Source organism: Urocitellus parryii, chromosome 5 (genome assembly GCF_045843805.1).
Source record: "Urocitellus parryii isolate mUroPar1 chromosome 5, mUroPar1.hap1, whole genome shotgun sequence".
Taxonomy (NCBI): Eukaryota; Metazoa; Chordata; class Mammalia; order Rodentia; family Sciuridae; genus Urocitellus; species Urocitellus parryii.
Window position 1 is genome coordinate 200,741,025 of NC_135535.1, and position 23,169 is coordinate 200,764,193.

Below are 23,169 nucleotides of genomic sequence, written 5' to 3' on the forward strand. Positions count from 1 at the left end.
AATGCTAATTTTCTGCATTTCTGTTAATAACTTTTTAAAGTGAGAGGGAAAATACCAATACTTAGCTTATCTGTGCTTTTGATTTAGCTCTCAGAATCATGTTTCTGAAAGTGATATTGAAGTAAGTTTTTGGGAGAGCAGAAGGTGAGGTGTAGGTGTATCCTAATATATTGCTATGTTTCTTGAGTGATGTCTTTATGTTGCATTTTTTCCTTTTTTCATTTATACTAGGGGTTGAACCCAGGGACACTCTACTACTGAGCTACACCCTCAGTCCTTTTTATTTTAATTTTGAGATAGGGTCTCACTAAATTGCTGAGGATGGTCTTGAACTTGTGATCCTCTTGCTTCAGCCTCCTGAGCTGCTGGAATTACAGGCAGGCATGTGCCACTGTGCCTGTCTGGGTGATGTATTATGAATTTATTATCAAGGGTTCCTAAAGTAATGAATTTGGAAAGTTGTAATTTAAGCCATACTTCCATTTTTTATTCTTTGAAATGTATATATCTTCTATTCTGGTATTGTGACTATACTGTAAAGTCCATACCTTTCATAATTTTATACATTTCCTTCAGTCCATACCCATAAAATCCTAATTACATTGTCTGACCTTTCATAAAATTCTTTTCTTAGTTATCTTCTGTTCTTTTTTGAGTTACAGTGGCTGTTTTCTTGAGATTTGACAATTAGGACTTGATGCATCATGTAGAAAGTTATAATAGTTTTGTGTTTGGATATTGTAGAGTTTAAAAAGCAATTTCTAATTTGCTTCAGGATGATCAAAACTTTTGTGGCTCCTCTGCTACACTGTAATTAGGTCCCTATTTTAATATGTAAGTGTAGAAATTACTGAGGAGTTCTTTTCCTAGGTGGTATCGCCCGCTCGCTCTCTCTCTCTTTTTTTTTTTTTTTTTTTTTTTTTGGTACCTGGGATTGAACCCAGTGTTACTTAACCACTGAGCCATATCCCCAGTCCTTTTTATTTATTTTTTATTTTGAGACGGGGTTTTTGCTAAGTTGCTGAGACTGGCTTTGAACTTGTGATCCTCCTGCCTCAAGACTCTGAGTCACTGGGATTATAGGCATGCACCACCATGCCTGGCTCCCTCATCTTTTAAGTATTCTGAAGAGTTGTTTTTTGAAGTGTATTTCCTTCTGGTAGCTTAGAACAGTTTTTCTGCCAACTTGTATTATGAGATCTTTATGAAGTTTATGATACTTCAACTTTAAACTCTTTCATATAATAAATGCTTCAGTCATCTTTGAATCAGATGGATGGGATAAAACCACTAATGCAGTAGTTTCTCCCAGTGACCTATAATCATTTAAGTCAGTAGTTCTCAATCTGGCTATAAATTAGAGTACATAGGAGAGATGAAAAAAAAAAAAAGTACTTGTGTCAGGGCCTTACCCTAACCAGTCTTTGAGACATGAAGCCTAGGGCATCAGTATTTTAAAGCTCCTAGATGATAAGAAACAGCCCAGATTGACTACCATTGAGGTAGATTTCACACTGGGAAATCACCAGCTGCTGGAACTTCTAAATTGAATTAGTCCTTTAGCTTGCTGCATGCTGGAGAGATAATTACCATTAGAAAGTTCAAGGAAATATGTTTTAAACTTTGATTTTTTTTAAGATTGCACCTGAATAAAACTATTTCTTAACCTGTTTTCCAGATTAATTAAATTCTGAGAATTACAGCATGGATGAACTAACAATTGGAATTTTCAATTTCTCATTCTTTTTTTTTTAAGAGAGAGAGGATTTTTTAATATTTATTTTTTCAGTTTTTGGTGGCACAACATCTTTTATTTTTATGTGGTGCTGAGGATCGAACCCAGCGCTCCGCGCATGCCAGGCAAGCACATTACTGCTTGAGCCACATCCCCAGCCCTCAATTTCTCATTCTTAAACTCTTCTTCTCATTTGTTTGACTTTGATATTGGCTTTTGTCTTTTCAGAGCAATATCTTTTATCTTTAGCAGGAAATAAAAGTTGAGTCTGATTACTTATGCATACACTGGCACTGTTTTTTTTTTTTTTTAAGACACAGGTGAAACTGTCTATAAATTTTAGCTGTGTAAAACCCAAGCTTGTTCTTGGTTTGAGGGAGTGCCTTCACTCTGGGATCTTGGAATGAATGACTCATGCTCTCTGCAGGCACACAGTAGTACTTAATCACTTGTTTTTTATATACCAGAAAGAGGAGGGCATATGAAAATAGAAGTTCTGAGCTGCCAAATAGATCTGAAGAGTGGAAATGTTGATCTAATGAGTCAAACAATTAGGCTCATTACAAGTACTTAGGACTTTGAGTGTATGTTGCTTTATTATTTCACTAATTACAATTTGGCATTATTTCTAAAATGCTGTACTTTTGTAATTTGTAAGCAACTCTACTCCTAACTTGATAAACTTAAATTTTAAAACTTACTTTCAAATTTAAAATATTTCCATTTTGAATTTATATGCTATATTAGCATATATCTGCTGAGGGAAAGGTTAGAAAATAGTACCTTTTTTGGAGTAGTTTAGTTACGTGTTTGTTGTTTGTGGAAGGAAGCACACTGGTCACTTCATTCCAAAGCCTTCTGTCCCCTGAGTAGCCATTAATATCATGGACAGTGTGTCAGCTACTAAGTTTAGTTTCTGCATATGCCTAGACTAATATCTACATGTGTCCTCTATTCAGATTCTTCTAATGCCAACTTGTTTTATTTCCTTAGTGAGGAGTAGCAGATTAAAATCATCTATATATTCATGCACACAGACATATTTTGAAGTGTCTGTTATGTGCCAGGCAGTATACCGGAAAGGAAAGTAATGGGTGTTCAGACAATGCACCAAACCTCCCTTTTTGGATTAGTTATAGTGCCCTGTTCAGATCTACCTTTCTTGTGTCTCTTGTGTCATTGATATGAGAAGTTATGTGCACCTACTAGAGATACAAGGTAATTTAAAGTTGCCCAGAATTTTTAGTTGTTTTTTATTGTTAGAAATCACATGCTTATCATTTGTTGTACTTACCAAAAGGCAAATGTTTGTAGGGCTGGGGATATAGCTCAATGTTAGAGCACTTGCCTAGCATGTTCAAAGTCCTTGGTTTGATCCCACCACTGCCCAAAACAAAACAAAACCCCCCAAAAGCCAAAATGAAACTTAAGATGTTAGTCTTACTACAAATTGATGAAGATAAACAATTGGAAGGAGTAATCTATTTTTACTCTTTGCTTTTTTTAACCTTTATTTATTTTTATGTGATGCTGAGGCTCGAACCCAGGGCTTTGCATATGCTAGGCAAGTGCTCTACTGCTGAGCCACAACCCCAGTCTTCTTTGCTTATTTTTATTCATTTATTTAGTTTACTAACTGTTGAATGAGTGTACAGTGGTAAACAAAATAGCCATGTAATTAAATAAACGATAAGAGGAGTTGAGACTCAATAGTCTCTTACTTGGTTAGTTGAAACTGTTTACATTGTAAGGTGTGTGTGTGTGTGTGTGTGTGTGTGTGTGTGTGTGTGTGTATGTATGTATGTATGTGAGAAATATTGGGGATTGAACCCAAGGATGCCCTGCCATGAATTATACCCTTAAGCTTTTTATTTTGAGATAGGGTCTCACCAAGTTGGCCAAGGCTGGCCTTTTTTTTTTTTTTGTAGGTTTAAATTGTTTATTGGTGATCTCTGGATTTGTTTTTTTTTTTTTTTTTTTTTTTTTAAGCATCAGAAATTTATTGGTTGCTCAAAACATTACATTGATCTAGACATATCATATATCATATATTTGTCTCAAATGGGGTATGAATTCTTATTATTCCCCTGTGTACAGATTGCAGAATCCACGTTGATTATACAGCCACATTTATACATACTCAAGGCTGGCCTTGAACTTGTGATCTTCCTGCTCAGCTTCCCAGGTTGCTAGGATTACAGGCATAAGCCACCACACTTGGCTAATTTCTAACTTTTATCTTTTCTATTTATTATGCTTTTTCTTTCTCTGCCAGCTTTCCTTATCTTTCATTAGATAGATCAAATTTTGTCAGGTATTTTTCTGTTGCTGATTAAAAGTTACACAATGTCTTCTTTTGTAGTTTCATCAAACTTAGGACCCACTATGTATTTTTCACATATGCAACTGATCATATGTAAATATCCATATCTTTCCCAAGAAAGTTTTCCTCCTTTTAGACTCTGCCTCTTCTAGATTTTCCTTCTCATCCATCTAGGGTTTGGGAGAAGAGAGAAAGCTGGCGGTCATGCTTGATTTGCCATTTGGACCAGAATTGTATCCAAATTCTGGGACTGAGACTGTATGACCAGTTTTAAGCTACATCAGAACTGCAGCACAGTGTTTCATATTCTGAGGAAATAGAGTTCTGGTGTATATCTAGGTGTTATCTAGGCATATTTCCATGAAGTGTTTATCATTCTGAGAAAGCTTCCAAGAATTATGGTCCTACCATAAGGTTTAATAAATAAAAAGCATATTGAAGTTGGTTTGTTTTTTTTTTTAAATTTCATACCTTTTTTTAAAGCCATATGTAAAACCTTAAAAATCGATTGAACCTTGAGTTTTTAATAGCATACACATATCCCACCTTGATCTGAGAGTTATTAATATTTATTATGTGACAGACATTATACTGAGTATTTTAAACAATTTATTTAATACTCCTGAAAACCCTATAAATTAAATGGACTTCCCATTTACAAAAGAGGAAACTGAAGTTGAGAGGGGTTCGGAGATTTCAGTGGAGCTAGGATTCTTGGCCCAGAACACCAAACACAGACTGTGTCCATGTGAGATCTGAATATCTTGATTCTGTCTAGCTTTTCCATTCTAGAGTCAGCCCCAGGCCACACTGCCCATTCTTATTTGTCATCTGATTTGCATGTGCTAGGCAAGTGCTCTACCGCTGAGCCACAAGCCCAGTCCTCTTTGCTTATTTTTATTCATTTATTTAGTTTATTCATTTATTAGTTTTATTCATTTATTTAGTTAACTCTGGATTCAAACCTGCCCTCTCATATCCATCCTGTTCACACTTGTCTTGGTATTCTATCTCAAGTGTAAATCTGACCTTTCTGGAGGAAACAACTCCTGTCCTCTTGAGTTGGTCACTTTAATTCTTCAGCCTCATTCTCATGGCTCTCTACAATATGACGCCTGGTTCAGCAGGAGTCAGGAGTACCAAAGTGTTGAGTTCCCCTTGCATTCATGAGTATTTGAGTGCCTGTTGTGTGTCAAGCAGTCTGTTGAAGGCCAACAACAACATCTCTTTTGATCCACAGGGTGAAGGTTATGTCCCTGAGCTAGCATAGTGGTATTAGGGGTGGAGAGAATATTCATCAGATATTGATGAGAAAATACAATCAGTAGGACTTGGTGAGCAAGAAAGGCATTTTGAGATGGGTGTGGTAGTCCATGCCAGTAATCCCAGATTTCAGAGGCTGAGGCAGAACGATTGCAAGTTTGAGGCCAGCCTCAAGAATTTAGTGAAACTCTCAGCAACATAGTGAGAATCTGTCTCAAAATACAAAAGGAATAAGAATGTAGCTCAATGGTATAATGCCCCTGGGTTCAATCTCCAGTACTAAAAAAAGTCATTTTGGGTGTCTCCTAGGTTCTGGCATAGGCAGCTGGAATGATGATGGTGAGCCGAAAGCCCCATGCAAATATGAGAGTATAACACCAGAGAATATTTGGTGGGAAAACTGATGGTGTTAGAAATGTGTTAGGAAGAGTAATCCTGGACTGAGAGTGAGAAATTTTGTTCTGATGATAACAAACTCAGTAGTGATGGGTGGTCATTGTATCTCTACCAGCCTCAATGTCCCTTATCTGAAATAGACTGAATGAGTTTAACTTTTCCTACTTTAAATAGTAAACTTCCAGCCTGGTTACAAACAAATTATCTGACTTCAGTTTGCTTCTTTCTGTGTCATACAATGATAACCCATCCATTTTGGAGGCTACTGTGTACCATGAACTGGTAACATAAAGCTGAACATAGAACAGGTCTCAGTGAGTTCCCTGTTCTTGATGAGTTTCTGTTCAGTCAAGTGAATAATTAGGAACACTAAAAACAAAAACAAAAAACCCAAACAACCACAAAAAACAACAATGAAGATGCTGAGATGGAAATTTGTACTGGGTTCAGGGGAGCCAACAAGAGAGTCTGGTCAGCCCTACTGGGTGGGTGGAGAGGGGAATGTGACCAGGAAGACCAATGACCCTTGTTCTGAGGCTGGAATTAAGAGCAGGCAGAAGTGGGTGAGGAACATCATTCCATAAGATGCTAGAGTGGAGGAGAGTGGGCAGCTGTAGCCTAACAGGGTTTGACAAGCCTTGCCAATGAATTTGGATTTTATTCTCAAGGTTGTGGGAGGAGAATACCATTGGATTAGTGAAGAGAAAGCAAGGAACGAGAGATGGGGTAAGCGAGAAATGGAAGATGGAGACCAGGTAGAGATACACACAAGAGTTTATTTGTCAGCTCTGCCTGGTCTCTGTCTTTCATTTCTTGCTAACCTGTAGAGCTCCTTGCTTTCCCTTCAATTAGCAATGTTCATATTTATCCTTTTTTAATATCTAATATATTTATTTCACATATTAATAGACTAGTCTTGAGAGCAAAAACTTATTTGAAAAAATGGCATTGGAGTACAATTTCCATTTATTACATCCTTTTAAATAAAGCAGTTCACCAGGAAGATATGATAATCCTGAATCTCTGCATACTTGACAGCTAGTCTCAAAAGATATAAAGTAAAAATCAAGAAGGAAAAAATACAAAAAGTATGAATTTTTAAAAAATAAGACCTCTCAAAAATAATAGGTTAAGCAGTCAGAAAAATTAGCGAGTACATAGAAGAATTGAACAAAATAATTTACAAGGTTAATATAATGAACCCTCACTCAAAATTGTGTGTTCAGCTGTTTAAGGTCCAGAGAAGGAAATACTTTTTAATGTCATGATCTGGTGAATACATACATGTATGTAAACAAAAGTTTCATGAATGATATGACTTCTTATGTTATGCAGCTTTTCTGTTTTCTATTCTGTTGGTATTAATGCTTATTTCAGTACACAAAATTGACTTCATGACCCTTTTCTTTTCTTTTTTTTTTCTTTTTTTTTTTGTAGCACTGGGGATTGAACCCCAGGGCCTTATTCATGCTAGTCAAGAGCTCTACCACTGAGGTATACCCCCAGCCCTTTTTATTTTGAGACAGTCTCACTAAGGTGCCCACACTGGTCTTGAACTTGTTATCCTCCTCCCTCAATCTCCTGAGTAGTTGGTATTACAGGTGTGTGCCACCATGACTGACTTAATGACACATTAATGGATTAATACCCTTATTCTTGAAAACAGTTTAAAAATACATGTATATAAGCACACATTAAATATTTACAAACTGACTTTCCAACTTCCCTCTTACCAAGCCTCCAGGGTCCTGTCACCATTCTGTCCTTACCCTTGATAAAACAAAGATGACTTTGACTCCTAATTTTACTGAGTCAAGGCCATCTGATATGTTCATCTGCTTCTCTTCTCTATTTCTATATTTAGTCTATCTTCCAGACTTAGGAGAAAAAAAAGAACATCTTTCCTCTATTTCAAGGTTAGATTTTACACCTGTACTTTTATTTTCATCATCTCTGCCTGCTTTCTTTCTTTCTTTTTTTCTTTTTTTTTTTTTTTTGTAGTACCAGGGATTGAACCCAAGGATGCTTAACCACTGAGCAACATCCCCAGAACATTTTTGTTTTGTTTTTTTGAGGCAGGGTCTTGCGAAATTTCCGAGGCTTAAAATTACATTAAGCAGACAATTATAACTCAAGGTAACATAAAAAAAAATTAAAAAAAAAATAAATTGCTGAGGCTGGCTTCCACCACAGCTGGGCCCCCTCAGCGGCTGGCTTACAGGCATGTGCCACCATGCCTCTGCTTTCTTTTCCTCCTTAAGTGTCTCCCCTCATTTTATATCTAGACAGTTTTCCTTGACCATTCCATCATGAACTCAGTCTTAGTGGGTTTTAATGGTTTTTATTCTGGATCTCAGACATCATCAGTGATTTATTTTTAATCATTAGACTACAGCATGGTTGTTTACTTTTTAAAGTTAAAATCTTATGTTTTTGAATGGTTGATGTTTTTACATGGTTCAAAATGCCAAAGATGCAAAAAGGCCATTGTATTAGGAGATTCTCACCTCTATTTTCCTTCAGCTGCTGTAGACCCTGTCCTTTCTGCCCTGCTTCCTCTTGTTCTTCTTGCCTGTGTCTTCACCCACTCAGGAGACAATGCATGTTTCAGAGTCATCTTTAAGATATTTGCTCTCTTCCTGACCTTCCCATAGCTTCCTTTGAGGAGTTTTATGTTAATCTTCTACATTCTTCACCCACTGACAACCCATTTCCCAAACTCATTTTTTGTGACCTTTCATGTCCTTGCAAGCCAAGATTTTGCAATAATAACCCAGCTATTTTTCCCTGCTTCCAGTCTTTACTTCTTTTCAAGCATCATTTCATGAAACTTTGTTTCTGGTACATAGGTATGGATGTGTATGTGTTTACTAGGTCATGATATACAAAGTATTTCCTATGATGGACCTCAAACAGTTGAAAACTCTGACTTTCAGGTGAGGATCATTATGTCATCTGAGATATAATCCCTGGTTGTAATCTTGTTTTATTTATGTCACTATCTGCTTGCCAGAAAGTTCAGATTCATTACCATAATTGGCCTCAGTTTACAGACTTATGAATTCAAGTCTCTACTGTGTCTGCTGGTCTTCTGTTATCTAGATCGTTCATTCCTTTATTTTTCTATCATCTTTGCCTGATACAGTGTTTGGTTCCTGGTAAGTATTTGATATGTGTTCTCCTAATAATGGGACAAATTTCAGAAAAAATCCTATACTTTTCTCTGCATTATTATTCTTGCTGCTTTCCTTATTATGCCTGAAGATCTATTTCTGTGTAACTGTTCCCTACTACTTTGGCTCTAACTTTTTATTCCTCCTTCCTATTCCTAGAGCTCTTATAACTGTTGAAGATCAGAGTGGCACCATTAGGAGATCTTGAGTTCTTTCCTTAGCACGAGTATCTATGTTGACAGACATTGAGACTTGGCCTGTCTGATACAGGGGTTCTGGCTCACTATTGGAGTTAAAGTTAAATATTTAAAAAATAACAGATAAAAGCAGTAAGTGCTGGGATATAGCTCAGTGGTGGAGTGTTGTTCAGCATGTGTGAGGCCCTGAGTTCAATCCCCAGCACTTGCATACACACACTGCCATGCATACACATGAGAAAAATAGATACTTGATATCAATTAACAAATACCTCTTTAAGCCTAAAAATAATGAAAATGGTAGATATTCATAAAAAATTAAAATGGATCATATTTGCAAACATGTCAAGGATTTGAAGTCTTTTTTTCCTTTACATAATTTTATTATCATTTTTATTATCATAATTTTATTACATAGTAAGAAAACCAAACAAGGTGATTTTAGAGTTGCTTTATTCAGAGACTCCATGATATTTTCAAGGGGTTAGATTTGTTTTATTTCTCCCCTCTGACCTCAGCATATTGGCCACGAGATGGTTTTAGTGACTCCATTATTCTCCTTTTCTTTGCCCATCTTACTAATTTTGTCAATTTTTATTAATCTTTTTGGATAAATGTCTTTTTTCATTTATAGCTCTTTGTTTTCCCTTTTAAGCTTAAAGAGACTGCCTACATTCTTTGGTTCATAGTTTCTTCCTCTGTCATTCATATCAGCAGCATATCTTCTTCATATCTTTTTCTGACTCTCATGTTTGCTTCTGGCTTTTTATATCTTTTTCTCCTGAAGTCCTGAATATACAAAGAACTTTTGAGTCAAAAGAAATATAAAGAAAAATTATTAGAAGATATGGACAAGGGAATCATAGTAGAAGAAAAAAACATAAGCAATCTTATAGTTAAATGTTTAATCTTACCAGCAACAGAAAGAAAATGAACATCATTTTAAGTGGTGGATTCCACCAAATTAGCAAAATTTAAAAATTTTGACCAGAGTACTTTAAAACAAGCATTTTTATATGCTTTTTGAAGATACAACTTGGTATAACATTTGTAGAAAGCAATTAGGTAATATTTGAGAACTTTACATTTTTTAAAAATGTTTTGACCTACTAATTTCATTCCTAGTAATCTGTCCTAAAGCTGTTAATTAGGGAGGAAAATAACATATCTGCGTAAAATTAATTATTTAACATAGTGTTTCTGTAACAGGGGTAAAACTTGCAATTACTTAAATGCCCAAGAGTGAGGTAATACTTTCTTAAGAGTAAAGTTATGACACCATGAAATTCCAATTTGAAGACTATTTCAAAGAACTGAGAAAATACTGTATTTGTGAAATAATACTTATAACATTATAATACTGTGTTTATAGTATTGTGGGTTGGCATACAAACCATGTGATCCGAAATATAGCAAAATAAATTTCTCTGAGTGGTGTGGAGAGGAGTGGAATGATAATTTCTGTAATGTTACTTAAAATGTCTTGAAGTTTCTGAGTGTGGCACTGTAGCAGGTTAGTTTGGAATACAGCCCTGACTCAGGAAGACCTTGCTTTTGTAGAGTGCCCCCATCCTTTGTTTGACTTTACCCTGTTAGTTTTGAAAGTATATATTTCCTCATATGTGAAGTGGGACTCCTCATACCTAACTCATAAAGTTTATGGATTTAACATGAAAATATATATGTAACAACTTTAAAAAATCAATTCTTTAACCAAAAAAAAAAACAGTGAAGTTGCGGGGCTGTGGCTGTGGCTCAGTGGTGGTGCACTTCCCTGGCATGTGTGAGGCACTGGGTTTGATTCTCAACACTGCATATAGATAAAAATAGGGGTCTATCAACAACTAAAAAAAAAAAATTAAAAAAACCACTGAAGTCAACTTTTTTGCCTCTCATTGAGTGTAACAATAAAGACATTCAGGATATAGTAGTCAAAGTTCAAACAAATTCGGAGACTAAATTAGCTTTTAAATGTATGATTGTCTTGTGAATTACAGATCAAGTATTAGTTTTGCTAAAATAAAACTAAGATTTATTTGGTAAAATAAATGGTAATAAATGAAGTGCAATTTTAACTTTCTGCAAAGAGAAATGTTGTTTTCTTGCTAATATTTTCCAGCTGTTGAGCTAACTACCACAGATGTAACATTTCTCACCATGTACATAACAGCCTTTTGCAACATGGGTTCCCATCATCCTTAGGCATCCTTTGTGTGTAATGAATTTGCTTCTCTCCTGTGCATGTAGAATGGTACCAGTTACATGATATTGCATTCTCATATGAGAGAAATGAGAACACAGTTACCTAAATCATTGAGATCTGTTTTCTGGTTCAGATGAAGAACCCTGATGGAGATACCCAGCACATGGGAGCACTCAATAAGTGTTTATGCTTTAGAAGTTGTATAAAAGAGCAGTGACTTTCTTTGCTTGGTGTAAGCACCTTTGGAGAAAGTTTTTAGCAGAGTAGAATTCAGTAAGTAGACAGTGCTATGGTGGTTTTCCAGGCCTTATCTTTGGAACTGGGACTGGATCTGTGTTATAGGACTGAGCAGTTCCTTGTGTTTGCCCTCTTGTAGCAGCCTCTTTCCTCCACTGTAGGGCGCCAAGATACTGCATTCCATCTGGGTAGTATTTTTCAAGTCAATTCTCCCCTTGTAACTCTCCTAGTATCAGAAGCCTTATTCAGGCCTCAGATTTAATGCTTTGTACAAATTGCTTTATGATAATGAATTCAGTGCTGGATGTTTATAACTGCTTTTTTGGGAACATTGATCCTTTTTAAATATACTGCTAAATATATTGTTTAAATATTTTTCTGGTGATATGTTCTCATGACTGCTTCTTATTTTATTTTAGCTACTGATCTACTTCTTGCCTGGAATCCCATTTGTTTGGGATTGGTAGAAGGTGTTATTGGGAAAATTCAACTTCATTCAGGTATGTTTCTATAATCTTCTTAAACTTGCAAATTTAATGTGGCATTCTGTGACATTTTCCTTTTTGAGGTTACATGAGTAGATTTTGAGTGTTCAACGTGGGTATTTCTATGTAAGTTTAATGAAATAAAAATAAAGCTTTAAAGAAAAGGAGGTAGAGAAATGGAGGCTTTCATTCTTTTGGTTAAAAAAAAAAAAACTCATAGAATACCTACTAAGTCTCAGGGATTATGGTAGTTGGTGTGACATAATGAACAAACTGACCCTTCACTACCCTCATGGAGCTAAATTTAGGAAAGACATAAATCACTGAAATAAATATATAATAGAGAATTGTAATGGGTTCTGTGCGGGAAAGATGTAGCAAGTACATTGACTTCAAGGGAGAGAATAGTAGGAATAAATCTGGAGCGGTAGGGAGGCAGCAGCCTGTGATTAGCTGCTTTGGGTCAGCTGCCTATTCCTGATACAGTCATCTCTAGCCGGGAGAGAGAATGGGTCTCTCAGTATGCAGTGTGGTCTTTTTAGGGAAACTTTAGGCCATTCACCAGTGCTTCACCTGGAAAGGCAGGAACCTGTTTCTTGGGTTCAGAGGGAATTTTGTTTGTGAGAAAATATAAGTGTTAATAGAGGATAGGAAAGGCAGCAGAATACAACAGACACTAGTATGGCAGTATGTAAAAACGTGGATGTGTAACCGATGTGATTCTGCAATCTGTATACGGGGTAAAAAATGGGAGTTCATAACCTACTTGAATCAAATGTATGAAATATGATATGTCAAGAGCTATGTAATATTTTGAACAACTAATAAAAAAATAAAAAATAAATAAATAAAAGAGAAAATATAAGTGTTATATAGGTGGGTATATAAAAAAGGCTAAATGAAATATTTTAAGCAATATATTTAAATATCTATTTTAACTTTGGTATCAACTTTAATATGTGCTGTGAACTATAGGAGGCTTTGCCATTATTGCTGTGTAACAGAAGTACTACGTATCTCTGTAGCGTACCTTATTTATTTATTTGGGTACCAGAGATTGAACTCGGGGGCATTTAACCATTGAGCCCTATCCCCAGCCCTTTTTTTTTTATATTTTATTTAGAGACACTGAGTTGCTTAGTGCTTTGCTAAGTTGCTGAGGCTGGCTTTGAAATCATGATCCTCCTGCCTCAGCCTCCTTAATAGCTGAGATTATAGGTGTGCAACATTGAACCTGGCTTTTATTCTTTTAAAGTAAAATTATTATGTATTTGGAAGCTAGGTTTATTTTTGTTAATTAGAAAGCACATATTTCCAGGGACAGTCTAATTTTTCTTTGCCAAATTCTTTGATTGTGATTTAAGATTTGGTTTTATTATTAAATATTTTATAAATGCTGTAAAATACTGTTAAAATGGGGCAAAGGTGCTACTTACACAGTCAAGGGGGAGAAATAAAGAATGTCCACGCACTTCTGCCCTTTCAATGATTTATTCACTCAAATCACTCAATACAATAGGTTCTTAATCAAGAAAATGACTATCCTTAATGCTAGGCACTGCAATAGACATAATCAATCCACAGCAAATAATTCTAGATTAATTCTAAACACTGCAAGCACTCTTAATCATGACAGGCTCATGATGGACATTCCCTCTGCATGCTAATCTCAAGTGCCAGATCTAATGTCTCAAGCCTTAGGCTCTAAATCCAGCAGATGCAGACTCACTCAGACCACGGTGATCAGGTAAGGGACCATGGCAGTTTTCTCCTGGGGTAGAGCTGACAGCCGGTTGAAGAGTGGGTGGTAGGGAGAAGTTGCATTTCTCACCAGGGTCAAGATGTGGCTGTAGAGTTTGAGAGCAGTGAGGAAGATGCAGAGGATCAGGCAAACGATGAGAAGAGTTGGGATATCAGTCCAGGTCCTCATCAGGCTCTCCAGCAGGGGGACATCAGTGTTGGCTGACTGAATGTCTCTTCATTTGCTCCATCATTTATACTAAACCACCTTTTCAATCCCTATCAGCTGCCACAGGATTTCTTGGTGAAGTCATTTGCCCTGGGGTTAAGCATCTGGTCTAGGGGTCCCCATCCTGATTTTCTTGCCTTTCCTCCTTATCAGGGCAAGGGCAACATGACAGAGACTTCACTCTGAGCTTGTCAGGGAGGGGAGAAGTGACTTGTTTATGTCAGGGCTATGCCTGATGATCATATTGGAGGGCTCCATAGGCGTGCCTGGTGAGACTGCAGGTTTCAAAGTGGAGTTTTAAAATGGAGTTGCTTAGGCTAAGGCCTAAGGTCATCTTTACAAATACACATGTATATATACCATACAAAGTAAGAAATGAAGCATGACTAGTGTCTTTGGAGCCTTCTCTGTGTCTTTCTTAGGTGTTTTCTTTTCTTGAAGAGAACCTACTATCTTTTGTGTGTGTGTGTGTGTGTGTGTGTGTGTGTGTGTGTGTGTGTGTGTGTGGGTGGTCCTGGGGATTAAACCCAGAAGTGGGGGTTCTATCATTAAGCTACATTCTGAACACCTTTTATTTTTTGTTTTGGGACAAGAGCTCACTAAATTTCTGAGGCTGGTCTCAGACTTGTGATCCTCCTGCTTTAGCCTCCTGAGTAGCTAGAATTATAGGTGTACACTACCATTCTGGCAAGAGCCCACTATCTTGAATTTTGTTCTTATTCCTTTGATTTTCACTATTGCTTTTATTATATGTTAAGTCTTAAAAAAATATGTTGCTGGGGCTGGGGAGTGGCTCAAGCGGTAACGCGCTCGCCTGGCATGCGTGCGGCCCAGGTTCTATCCTCAGCACCACATACCAACAAAGATGTTGTGTCCACTGAGAACTAAAAAATAAATATTAAAAATTCTCTCTCTCTCTCTCTCAAAAAATTTGTTGCTAACTTTTGTATTTTGGAGATTTTATATAAAGAACATTAAGCTATTTATGTTCTTCACCTCTCACCTTACCCCCTGCCATTGTTGTACTGGGGACGTTGTTAGGCAAGTGTTCTACCACTGAGTTACATCTGCATCCCTTTTTTCATTTTGAGTCAGGGTCTCATTAAGTTGCTGAGGCTGGCCTGAATTTGTGGTCCTCTTGCCTCAGCCTGCTGAGTAGCTAGGATTACAGGTATGTGCCATTATGCCTGGCTGTTCTTTTACTTTTATTGTTTATTTTTGAGATTTATTCATGTTCATGTATGAAATTGGAATTCCGTATTTTCCCTATTATATGAAGATATCATGATTTGTCATTTTTCCTGTCATTGGGTAATTAAATTGTTTCTTCTTTTTTCTCCCTCTATTAGAAATAATACTGTTTTGAGCATTGTTGTATATTCTGTCTTTGGTAGGTTAAAAAAAATTCTTTCAACATAGAGGAGAAAAGATTTAGTCATTCTGTAACCAGGCTAAGTATTTTAATAATACTCTCCTACCTGTCCACATTTACATACATATATTTTAATTCATTTACATGCTGACAGGATAATTTCACAGCTGGATGTTCTGAGCTAAAATTCATTTTCTATTATTTAAATGACACGTATGAAACTTCTGAGTTATTTTTCTTTAATTTCAGTCACATCTTGGAGCAGTGAATAAATCACTGCAATCAGTCAGTAGACCAGGATTCAAGCTCCATTTATTAGCTTTGTGATAGAGGGGAACTTACCTGTTTCATTTGTTGTTATATAATAAGCCATCCCAAATCTATGGCTCAAAAAGAACAACAACGTATAATGTCTCATGATTCTGTGGTCTGATTAAGTGACTCTTCTATTCTTCTTTTCTCTTCTGTTGATTGGGGTTCTTCATGCAGCAGCCATGGGTTTGCCCAGATTGCTTTGGTTTGCCTTCATGTGGCCTGTCTATGGGTCTCATCACACAGGGCATCTCACTGGGTCCTTCTCCCTCTTCTAGAGAACCTGGACTTCTTTTCAAAGTTGTGACTGGGTACCAGGAAGACAGACCTCAAAGTGTAAGGGTCTCTACTTCTTAAGCTGTACAAGAGTAAAAGTAACTGTTTTATTTCTGTAGTGTATTGTGTGCCAAATGAGATAGCATACCTGAAGGTTCTTAGTAAATTACATACCACTATTTTATCAAGACTCTCTTTGTGATTCAAACCTATCAGGTTAAGCAAAAACAAATTTTTTTTTATAAGGAATCCAAGGGACCAAAGTTGGAAGTGGATATTGTACAGGATCTGAGATTATTTTCTTGGAGTGGGTCTCTAACTACCACCTCTCCCTATACATCTCCTTCATTCTTTTCTTTTTTTAAAAATATATATTTTTAGTTGTTGACCTTTATTTTATTTATTTTTACTTATGTGTCTGTGGTGTTGAGAATTGAACCCAGTGCCTCACACTGAGCCCCAGCCCCATCGTTCTTTTCTTTTTTGGGCTTTTTCTGTTTTTGTGCATATAGGAAAAAAAAAATCTTTCTTTAATGGAATGGCACCCTTGTGCCTCAAATCAACATCTGTAATCAGTGGAGACTGACCAGCAATCAAAAAGAATTGAATAGTGAGTTTGATTCAGACTCCTGGAAAAGAGATTTATTGGCCTAGCTTTTCCAAAGGCTTTTCCTGGTCACCTCAAGTGCTTCATAGGCCCACCCCCCTGAGGTGGGAGTAGCAGTCAGAGCAGGAGGGTTTGGACTTGACAGACAACCCCAAAGAAGTCTCCTATTAGCAGAGTACAAATATAAATTAATGACTTCCAAATTTATGATGCAGTGAATGTCCCGGCATCTGTGGTCAACCTGTTTATATGTCCTTTTCCTCCTTGTTTCCTTGCTTTTCTTTTGTCCTAGAATAGGAGGTTGACAAGCAGTGAAAGTACCTGTGGGGGATGTTTTGGAAGAGGGAGGGGAGGGGAGTAGAGCGAACTATAGAAAGAAAATATAGAAAAGGAAAGAAAGGCATGGAAAATCTTTAAATTTCTAACCCAATCCTCAGATCTCACCCTTGCCCCCAACCTTGTCACATCACTTAACAGGTTTGTTTCTGAAGAAAGGGAGCCAACAGGAAGCAAAAATTCTTTTCAGGGCCCTCTGTCGTTCTTTCTTTCCCTCTACGGCCCTCTCTGTGTCATTCCGCCCCCAGCTTCTTGCCCTTGAGCCTCGTCTTTCTCTTCTTGTTTTCCCTGTCATTCTTATTTTCAAGGATCATCCCATCCTCTCCATGTGCCCTACTAACACTTTTGCTGAGAGTTAGACTGGCCGGAAGGAGCTGTGTTTCAGAACTGAACAAATCACTTTGGGGGCATTTACCCATGGGAACATCTTATCTTTGTGGTGGGCGGGGGGAGAGGAGAAAGGGAATAAAATGCCTGTGCTTAAACTCTCTTTCACTCCTGTTTCCCTCCTACTGATTCTCTACATATTAATGCACAAATTTTTGTTCTTGCCTAGGGTGATGGGAACATAAATTTATTTGAACAAATGTCATTGACAGTCTTAAAATGGCGTGGGTGAGCTATGCCACTGTTCCTGATTGTCAGCTCTGAGGAATGTAGCAGGCTCTCGTGATTTAGGAATGGTATTAGTTTGCTGGTGCTGCCAGAGCAGAGTGTCACAGACTGGGTGGCTTAAACAATAGATTTTTATTTTTTTAAATTTCAGAGGTCAGAAGTGGAGGAAATCAAGGTGTGAGCAGGGTTGGTTTCTTTAGAGTCCTCTCTCCTTGGCTTGCAGGTGGCTGTATTCTTCCAGTCTTCCTCTGTAACTGTGTCTGAATTTCCTCATATTATAATGAATCACACTCCCTGTATTGGATTAGAGTCCACCCTAATGAACTCATTTTAACATAATTACCCTTTTAAAACCTTAGCTCCAAATACAGCCACATTCTGTGGAACTGGGGATTAGAATTTCAACTTATAAATGTTGATGATTCAGACCATAATAGGAACCTAATGTCCATTGAAATGTTTACTACAAAGTGTTTCAAAGAGAATACCCTCTGTTCTAATACTGCTGATTCCTGTTTCTTACCTTTATTTCATTCACAGTGTGATAGGCCATTTTCCAAATGTCATTGACCAGGCACTCATTGCAGAGGTGGATTAATCCTGAAAGTTCCCATGATATTCTTGGGTCTGAGCACTTCATCTAAACCCCAAGATGATATTTCCTTGACAATATTATTGTGAGGATTTAATGAAACACACTGAGTTCTTGGTCATAGTAAGCAGTGTATATTGATATGAACATTTTTCTTTTAAGATCATAAGACGTGTCAGATACTTGATTAGAGAACCACCTAAGTTCTATATATACAATTTTGAAAAAATTTTAAACTTAGACTATTTTTCTAATGTTAATAATTGCTGAAACTGTTATGATAATGAGTCAGTAAAAATTGTGAAAAGTAATGCTTTTAGTAGTAAAAATATTAGTAGCATTAGTGGAAGCTAGCTTTCATAATCTGTACACCCCTTTGAAAATATATATGTTGGAAGAATTTTTAAAGTTGTTTTCCTTGTGTTATCTCAACCATGGGCTGATAATTGCCCACTCATTTAAGCAAACTCTACCAAAATAATTGTTCTATAATTAACCATAGTGCCAAGAAAATATTGTTTAGAACTCTTGACCTGTTTTTTAGGTTGTAAGGCTTCTTCAGACATTTGCTGGCCGGTGGGCTTTCAAGCCAGGTTATCACATAGTCTCTCTCCAACAGCTTGAATGTGTCTGGCTTTGTTTTGGCCAGTTGAAATTTATTAATATGAGGAACAGAAAGTAGGAGGGATAAATGATGTACCAAATAAATAAAACTCCAAGAAAAACAAGAATTTTTTATTTACGTTCAGGAGTAAGTAAGAATGATAGTGAAATTTTTCCTCAGAGTTGTAATTACATGTTAGTTTTTTTGTCTGTTCTCTTTCTGAAGGATAAGGTGTGAGAAGACAGGGCCTGGGCTTTCTGTCTGTTTTGCTCATTTGCTGTGTTCCTGTGTGCATTTTGAATATTTTTGAATATTCAAAAATATTCAGTAAGTACTTACCAATTTAAAAGATATGGAGTGCTTACTGTGTGTCAACACCTGCACTCAGTACAGAGGGCTGCTGGGTGAATAAAACTTGAGCTTCCAGGATTGTAGGCTTGAATGTGAGCAAAATCATTAATTACCTAATCACAGTTTTGTTAGTATAGACTTAAGCTTCTGAAGAAAAGTGTGGGTACTGTGGGCCTGTGTTGGAAGCCACTATGAACAGGAGCTATGTACACACTTTAAGTCCTGAGTAAAGGGGTACTGAACAGTTATTGCACCCCACAATACATTGGACTTTTACCCTGGCTCGAATAGTGAGGTGTGGCTCCAAGAGTGGACTTCACCCGGTAGGGTTGAGTTACACCCACCTGTTCCTTGGTAATCCTACCCCTTTGCCCTTTTTGGGATAGAATGTCCCATGGAACTTCCCCTTGTGTGTCCCCTATATAAGAATAAAGAATCCTAGTGGCTCTCTTTCTTTCCATGGACCCCTAAGGTCACAGAGCTGTCCCTAGATTTTAAAAAGGTACTTCTATGTGTTTGCATGCTTTCTTTTACCGTTTTCTTAAGTTATTGGAATAATCAGAATTTGTGAACACAGCATAGGTCGCCAACTTGGATAGATGGTGATAGGCCTGACTGGTAAGGTTGGGGTGAAAGATATCCCTGAGTAAGTAATGGATGACTCGAGACTTGAAGAATTGAGTATGTGGGATATGGGCTGATGGACAAGGATGGTGGATGGTGGGAAGAGTGAAAGGCAAGGAAGTGAGGAGAGATGGTACATGGCCTTTTAAGTAGCTGTGTAAATGCCCACATCATTGATATGTTTTTATCACTTATTTTCTTTGTAATGCCCAGAGTATAGCCATATATCCACACAGACATCCATGAAAAAAATTGCTTTAGGCTGGAGATTTTAAATGGATCATCAAAGCTCTTCAAGTTAAAATGCATTTTGAAGACTGAGGAGAGGATAAGCTCAATTAGGGTAATGTATTTGAATTTTAAAAGCCCAGAAATTCACTAGCAAAGATATAAATCCCATGATATATTCAGAAATAGTTTGAGGAGAAAATTGTCTTTATTAATTTGGTAATAGAGACTCTTTGTTTAGTAATTAAGTGAATGACTCCTCATAACACTGAACAATCACAGACAAAATTCACTGAAGTAGATCTCATTCATTAAATAGTACTCATCATCTGCTCTTCCTCCACTTTTGAAGTGTTGAAGATGTCTCCCAATCATTAAGATGGTAAGATGCGTTATGCATATGATTTTAGAATTGATTTTAGTCTTCTTATCTTTCTTGCTATGGCACTGATGACAAGAAATGTATGTTTTAGTGATGAGTGACTTAAGTGGTACTAGCATTATTTTAGTACTTGCCTATAAAGCCACTGGAAAACTCTTACTCCTCAAGGGCTTCAGAAAGGAACAGAAATGCCAGGCCCCGGGCCCTGTGGACTAGGCAGGAAGTGGTTGGTGTGAGAGGATTTACTTTCTTTGACATCTTCTCATCTATTTTTATTTATTTATTTTTTTCTACTTCCCTCTTGTTCACTTTACTCTCTCCTCAGGTCCTAGCCCAGGTGCTGAATGCTCCATCCTTTTCTCTTTGCTCCTCTCAGCTTGTTCCATTTTTTTTTTTTTTTTTTTTTTATGCATTAGAGTTTCTCACTTCTCTTGACTCTAATCTGAGCTCCAGACTCCTTGGTACAGTTGGGTAGAAACAATGCTTGATCTAGTCATATGATGTGACTCAGAGTAATGAGGTTTCTCAGAGTGTTGTTTAACAAGCATGCTACTTATTTCTGTATTTGTCTCTCACACACACTGGGGATTTAACCACGGGGGGCGGGGTGGGGGCTTTACCAATGAGCTATATCGCTGGCCCTTTTGGCCTTTTTTAATTTTGAGACAGGATTTCATTAAGTTGTGTAATGTCTCACTAATTTGCTGGGCTCTTTCAGCCTCACCCTCTCTAAGTTGCTGGGGTTACAGGCATGTGCCACTGTTCCCTGCTAGGATTCTTGTATTTTTAGGCAGAGATACTTTAAAGGCAGGCCAACTTTCACTATAATATTGTAATTTCATTCTTTTTTCTGGTCACAATTTGTTTATTCCTGAACTCCAGTTGTTTTCCCCAGGAATTTTTAATTAATTAATTTTTAAATTATTATTTTTTGGAGGGGTGGTACTAGAGATTGAACCAAGGGGCATTCTTCCACTGAGCTACATCCCCAGCCTTTTTTATATTATTTTGAGAAAGGGTCTTACTACATTTCTGAGGTTGTCCTCAAAGTTGGGATCCTCCTACTGCAGCCTCCTGAGTCTCTGGGTTTATAGTCATGAATCATTGTGCCCAACTTCTCCAGTGTTTCCTGTGGCATCAATAGCAAAAATTTGGTTTTTTTACCTCAGAAAGAGTGGAAAATTTTTATGATAAGATGACTGTATGGGCCACTTATAAGGTTGCTTTTTATATTTATTCCTTCCTTTATATTACTGGATTTTAAAAATCTTATTGAACATCTTAAAATAATCCCATTCAGATTATTATGAGGGCTAGCTGTGTTTAAGAGGATTCTTGGTAAATGTAATAACTTCTCAGCAGTGGCACAAATCCTTGTAGTAATCATCAAATTTTTCACTATTACACACAATTATATACATGTATATAATATATGCATATATATGTATATATGTACATGTATTTGTATGTATAATTGGTGCTTATTATCCGAAGTAGTTATATTCTAAAAAGTCACCACAAATTCCAGACGTGGTGAGTATTGAACCATTGTTCCTATGAGAAACACAGGGTTACATTTTTGCCAGCTGCCAATCACATTTTGGTCAACCATTCAACATATGAACTTGTATTATGTGTGTTTGTTTTTTTAGTGGGGGACTTGAACCCAGGATCTCAAGTTATGTGCTCTACCTCTGAGCTATGTCCATAACTCCTTATTTATTTATTTATTTGAAGATAGAGTCTTGTTAAGGCTGTGCTTGGACTTGTTTTTTGTTTGTTTGTTTGTTTGTTTGTTTTGTTTTGTTTTGGTGCTGGGGATCGAACTCAAGCACTCTACCAACTGAGCTATATCCCCAGCCCCTGTGCATGAACTTGTGATCCTCCTGGTTCAGCGTCCGGAGTAGCTGAGGTCATAGGTGTGTGCCATCATATCCTGCTTTATGTCTGTTTTTATTTAAAGATATTTAATATTTATTATTGATTTGATGATGATTATTGAACTGATGACCAACAACATAACTAATACCCAGATGAAGCTTATCCAACATACATTTTGTCTGTAAGGCACATTACAGTAGATAACATTGAGCACTATTTTTTGTTGTTGGTTTTTTTTGGGGGAGTACCAGGGATTGAACTTAGGGGCACTTAACCACTGAGCCACATCCCCAACCATATTTTGTATTTTAGGGTCTCACTGAGTTGCTTAGTGCCTTGCCATTGCTAAGACTGCAATCCTCCTGCCTCAGCCTCCTGAGCCTCTGGGATTATAAGTGTGGCACTGTGCCCAGCTGAGCAATATGTTTTGATATTTTATTTTTATTTTGTATTTTTTTGTACCAGGGATTAAACTAACTTGGGGACACTTAACCATTGAGCCATGTCTACACCCCCCACCTTTTGTTTTTCATTTTTTTTTTTTTAAAGAGAGGAGAGGAGAGGAGAGGGAGGGAGGGAGGGAGGGAGGGAGGGAGGGAGAGAGAGAGAGAGAGAGAGAGAGAGAGAGAGAGAGAGAATGAATTTATTTATTTTAGTTCTTGGTGGACACAACATCTTTGTTGGTATGTGGTGCTGAGGATCGAACCTGGGCTGCACGCATGCCAGGCGAGCGCGCTACTGCTTGAGCCACATTCCCAGCCCCACACCTTTTGTTTTTCAAAAGATCTTTTTTTAAGATTTTCAAATTTGTTATTTTACTTATTTATTTATTTTTATGTGGTGCCAAGGATTGAACCCAGGGCTTCGTATGTGCTAGGCAAGCGCTCTACCACTGAGCCACAACCCCAGCCTCCCCCTGTCCTTTTTTTGTATTTTATTTACAGACAGGGTCTCACTGAGTTGCTTAGGGTCTCACTGAGTTGCTGAGACTGGCTTTGTTTGAACTTT

General features: G+C 37.2%; 1 protein-coding gene across 7 annotated transcripts in view; it reads left to right on the forward strand.

Moving 5' to 3' along the window:
- The window catches only part of Inpp5f (inositol polyphosphate-5-phosphatase F), an 83,596-nt gene that overhangs the window by 9,969 nt on the left and 50,458 nt on the right, over positions 1-23,169 (forward strand). For all 7 annotated transcript variants that reach the window (XM_077799154.1, XM_026384213.2, XM_026384210.2 and 4 more), the window contains exon 2: positions 11,947-12,027. Coding sequence is in view for 6 of the 7 variants with exons in the window: in XM_026384213.2 (XP_026239998.1) it covers positions 11,947-12,027 (81 nt within the window). In the remaining variant the exon portion in view is untranslated. The remainder of the gene's footprint in view (positions 1-11,946; positions 12,028-23,169) is intronic.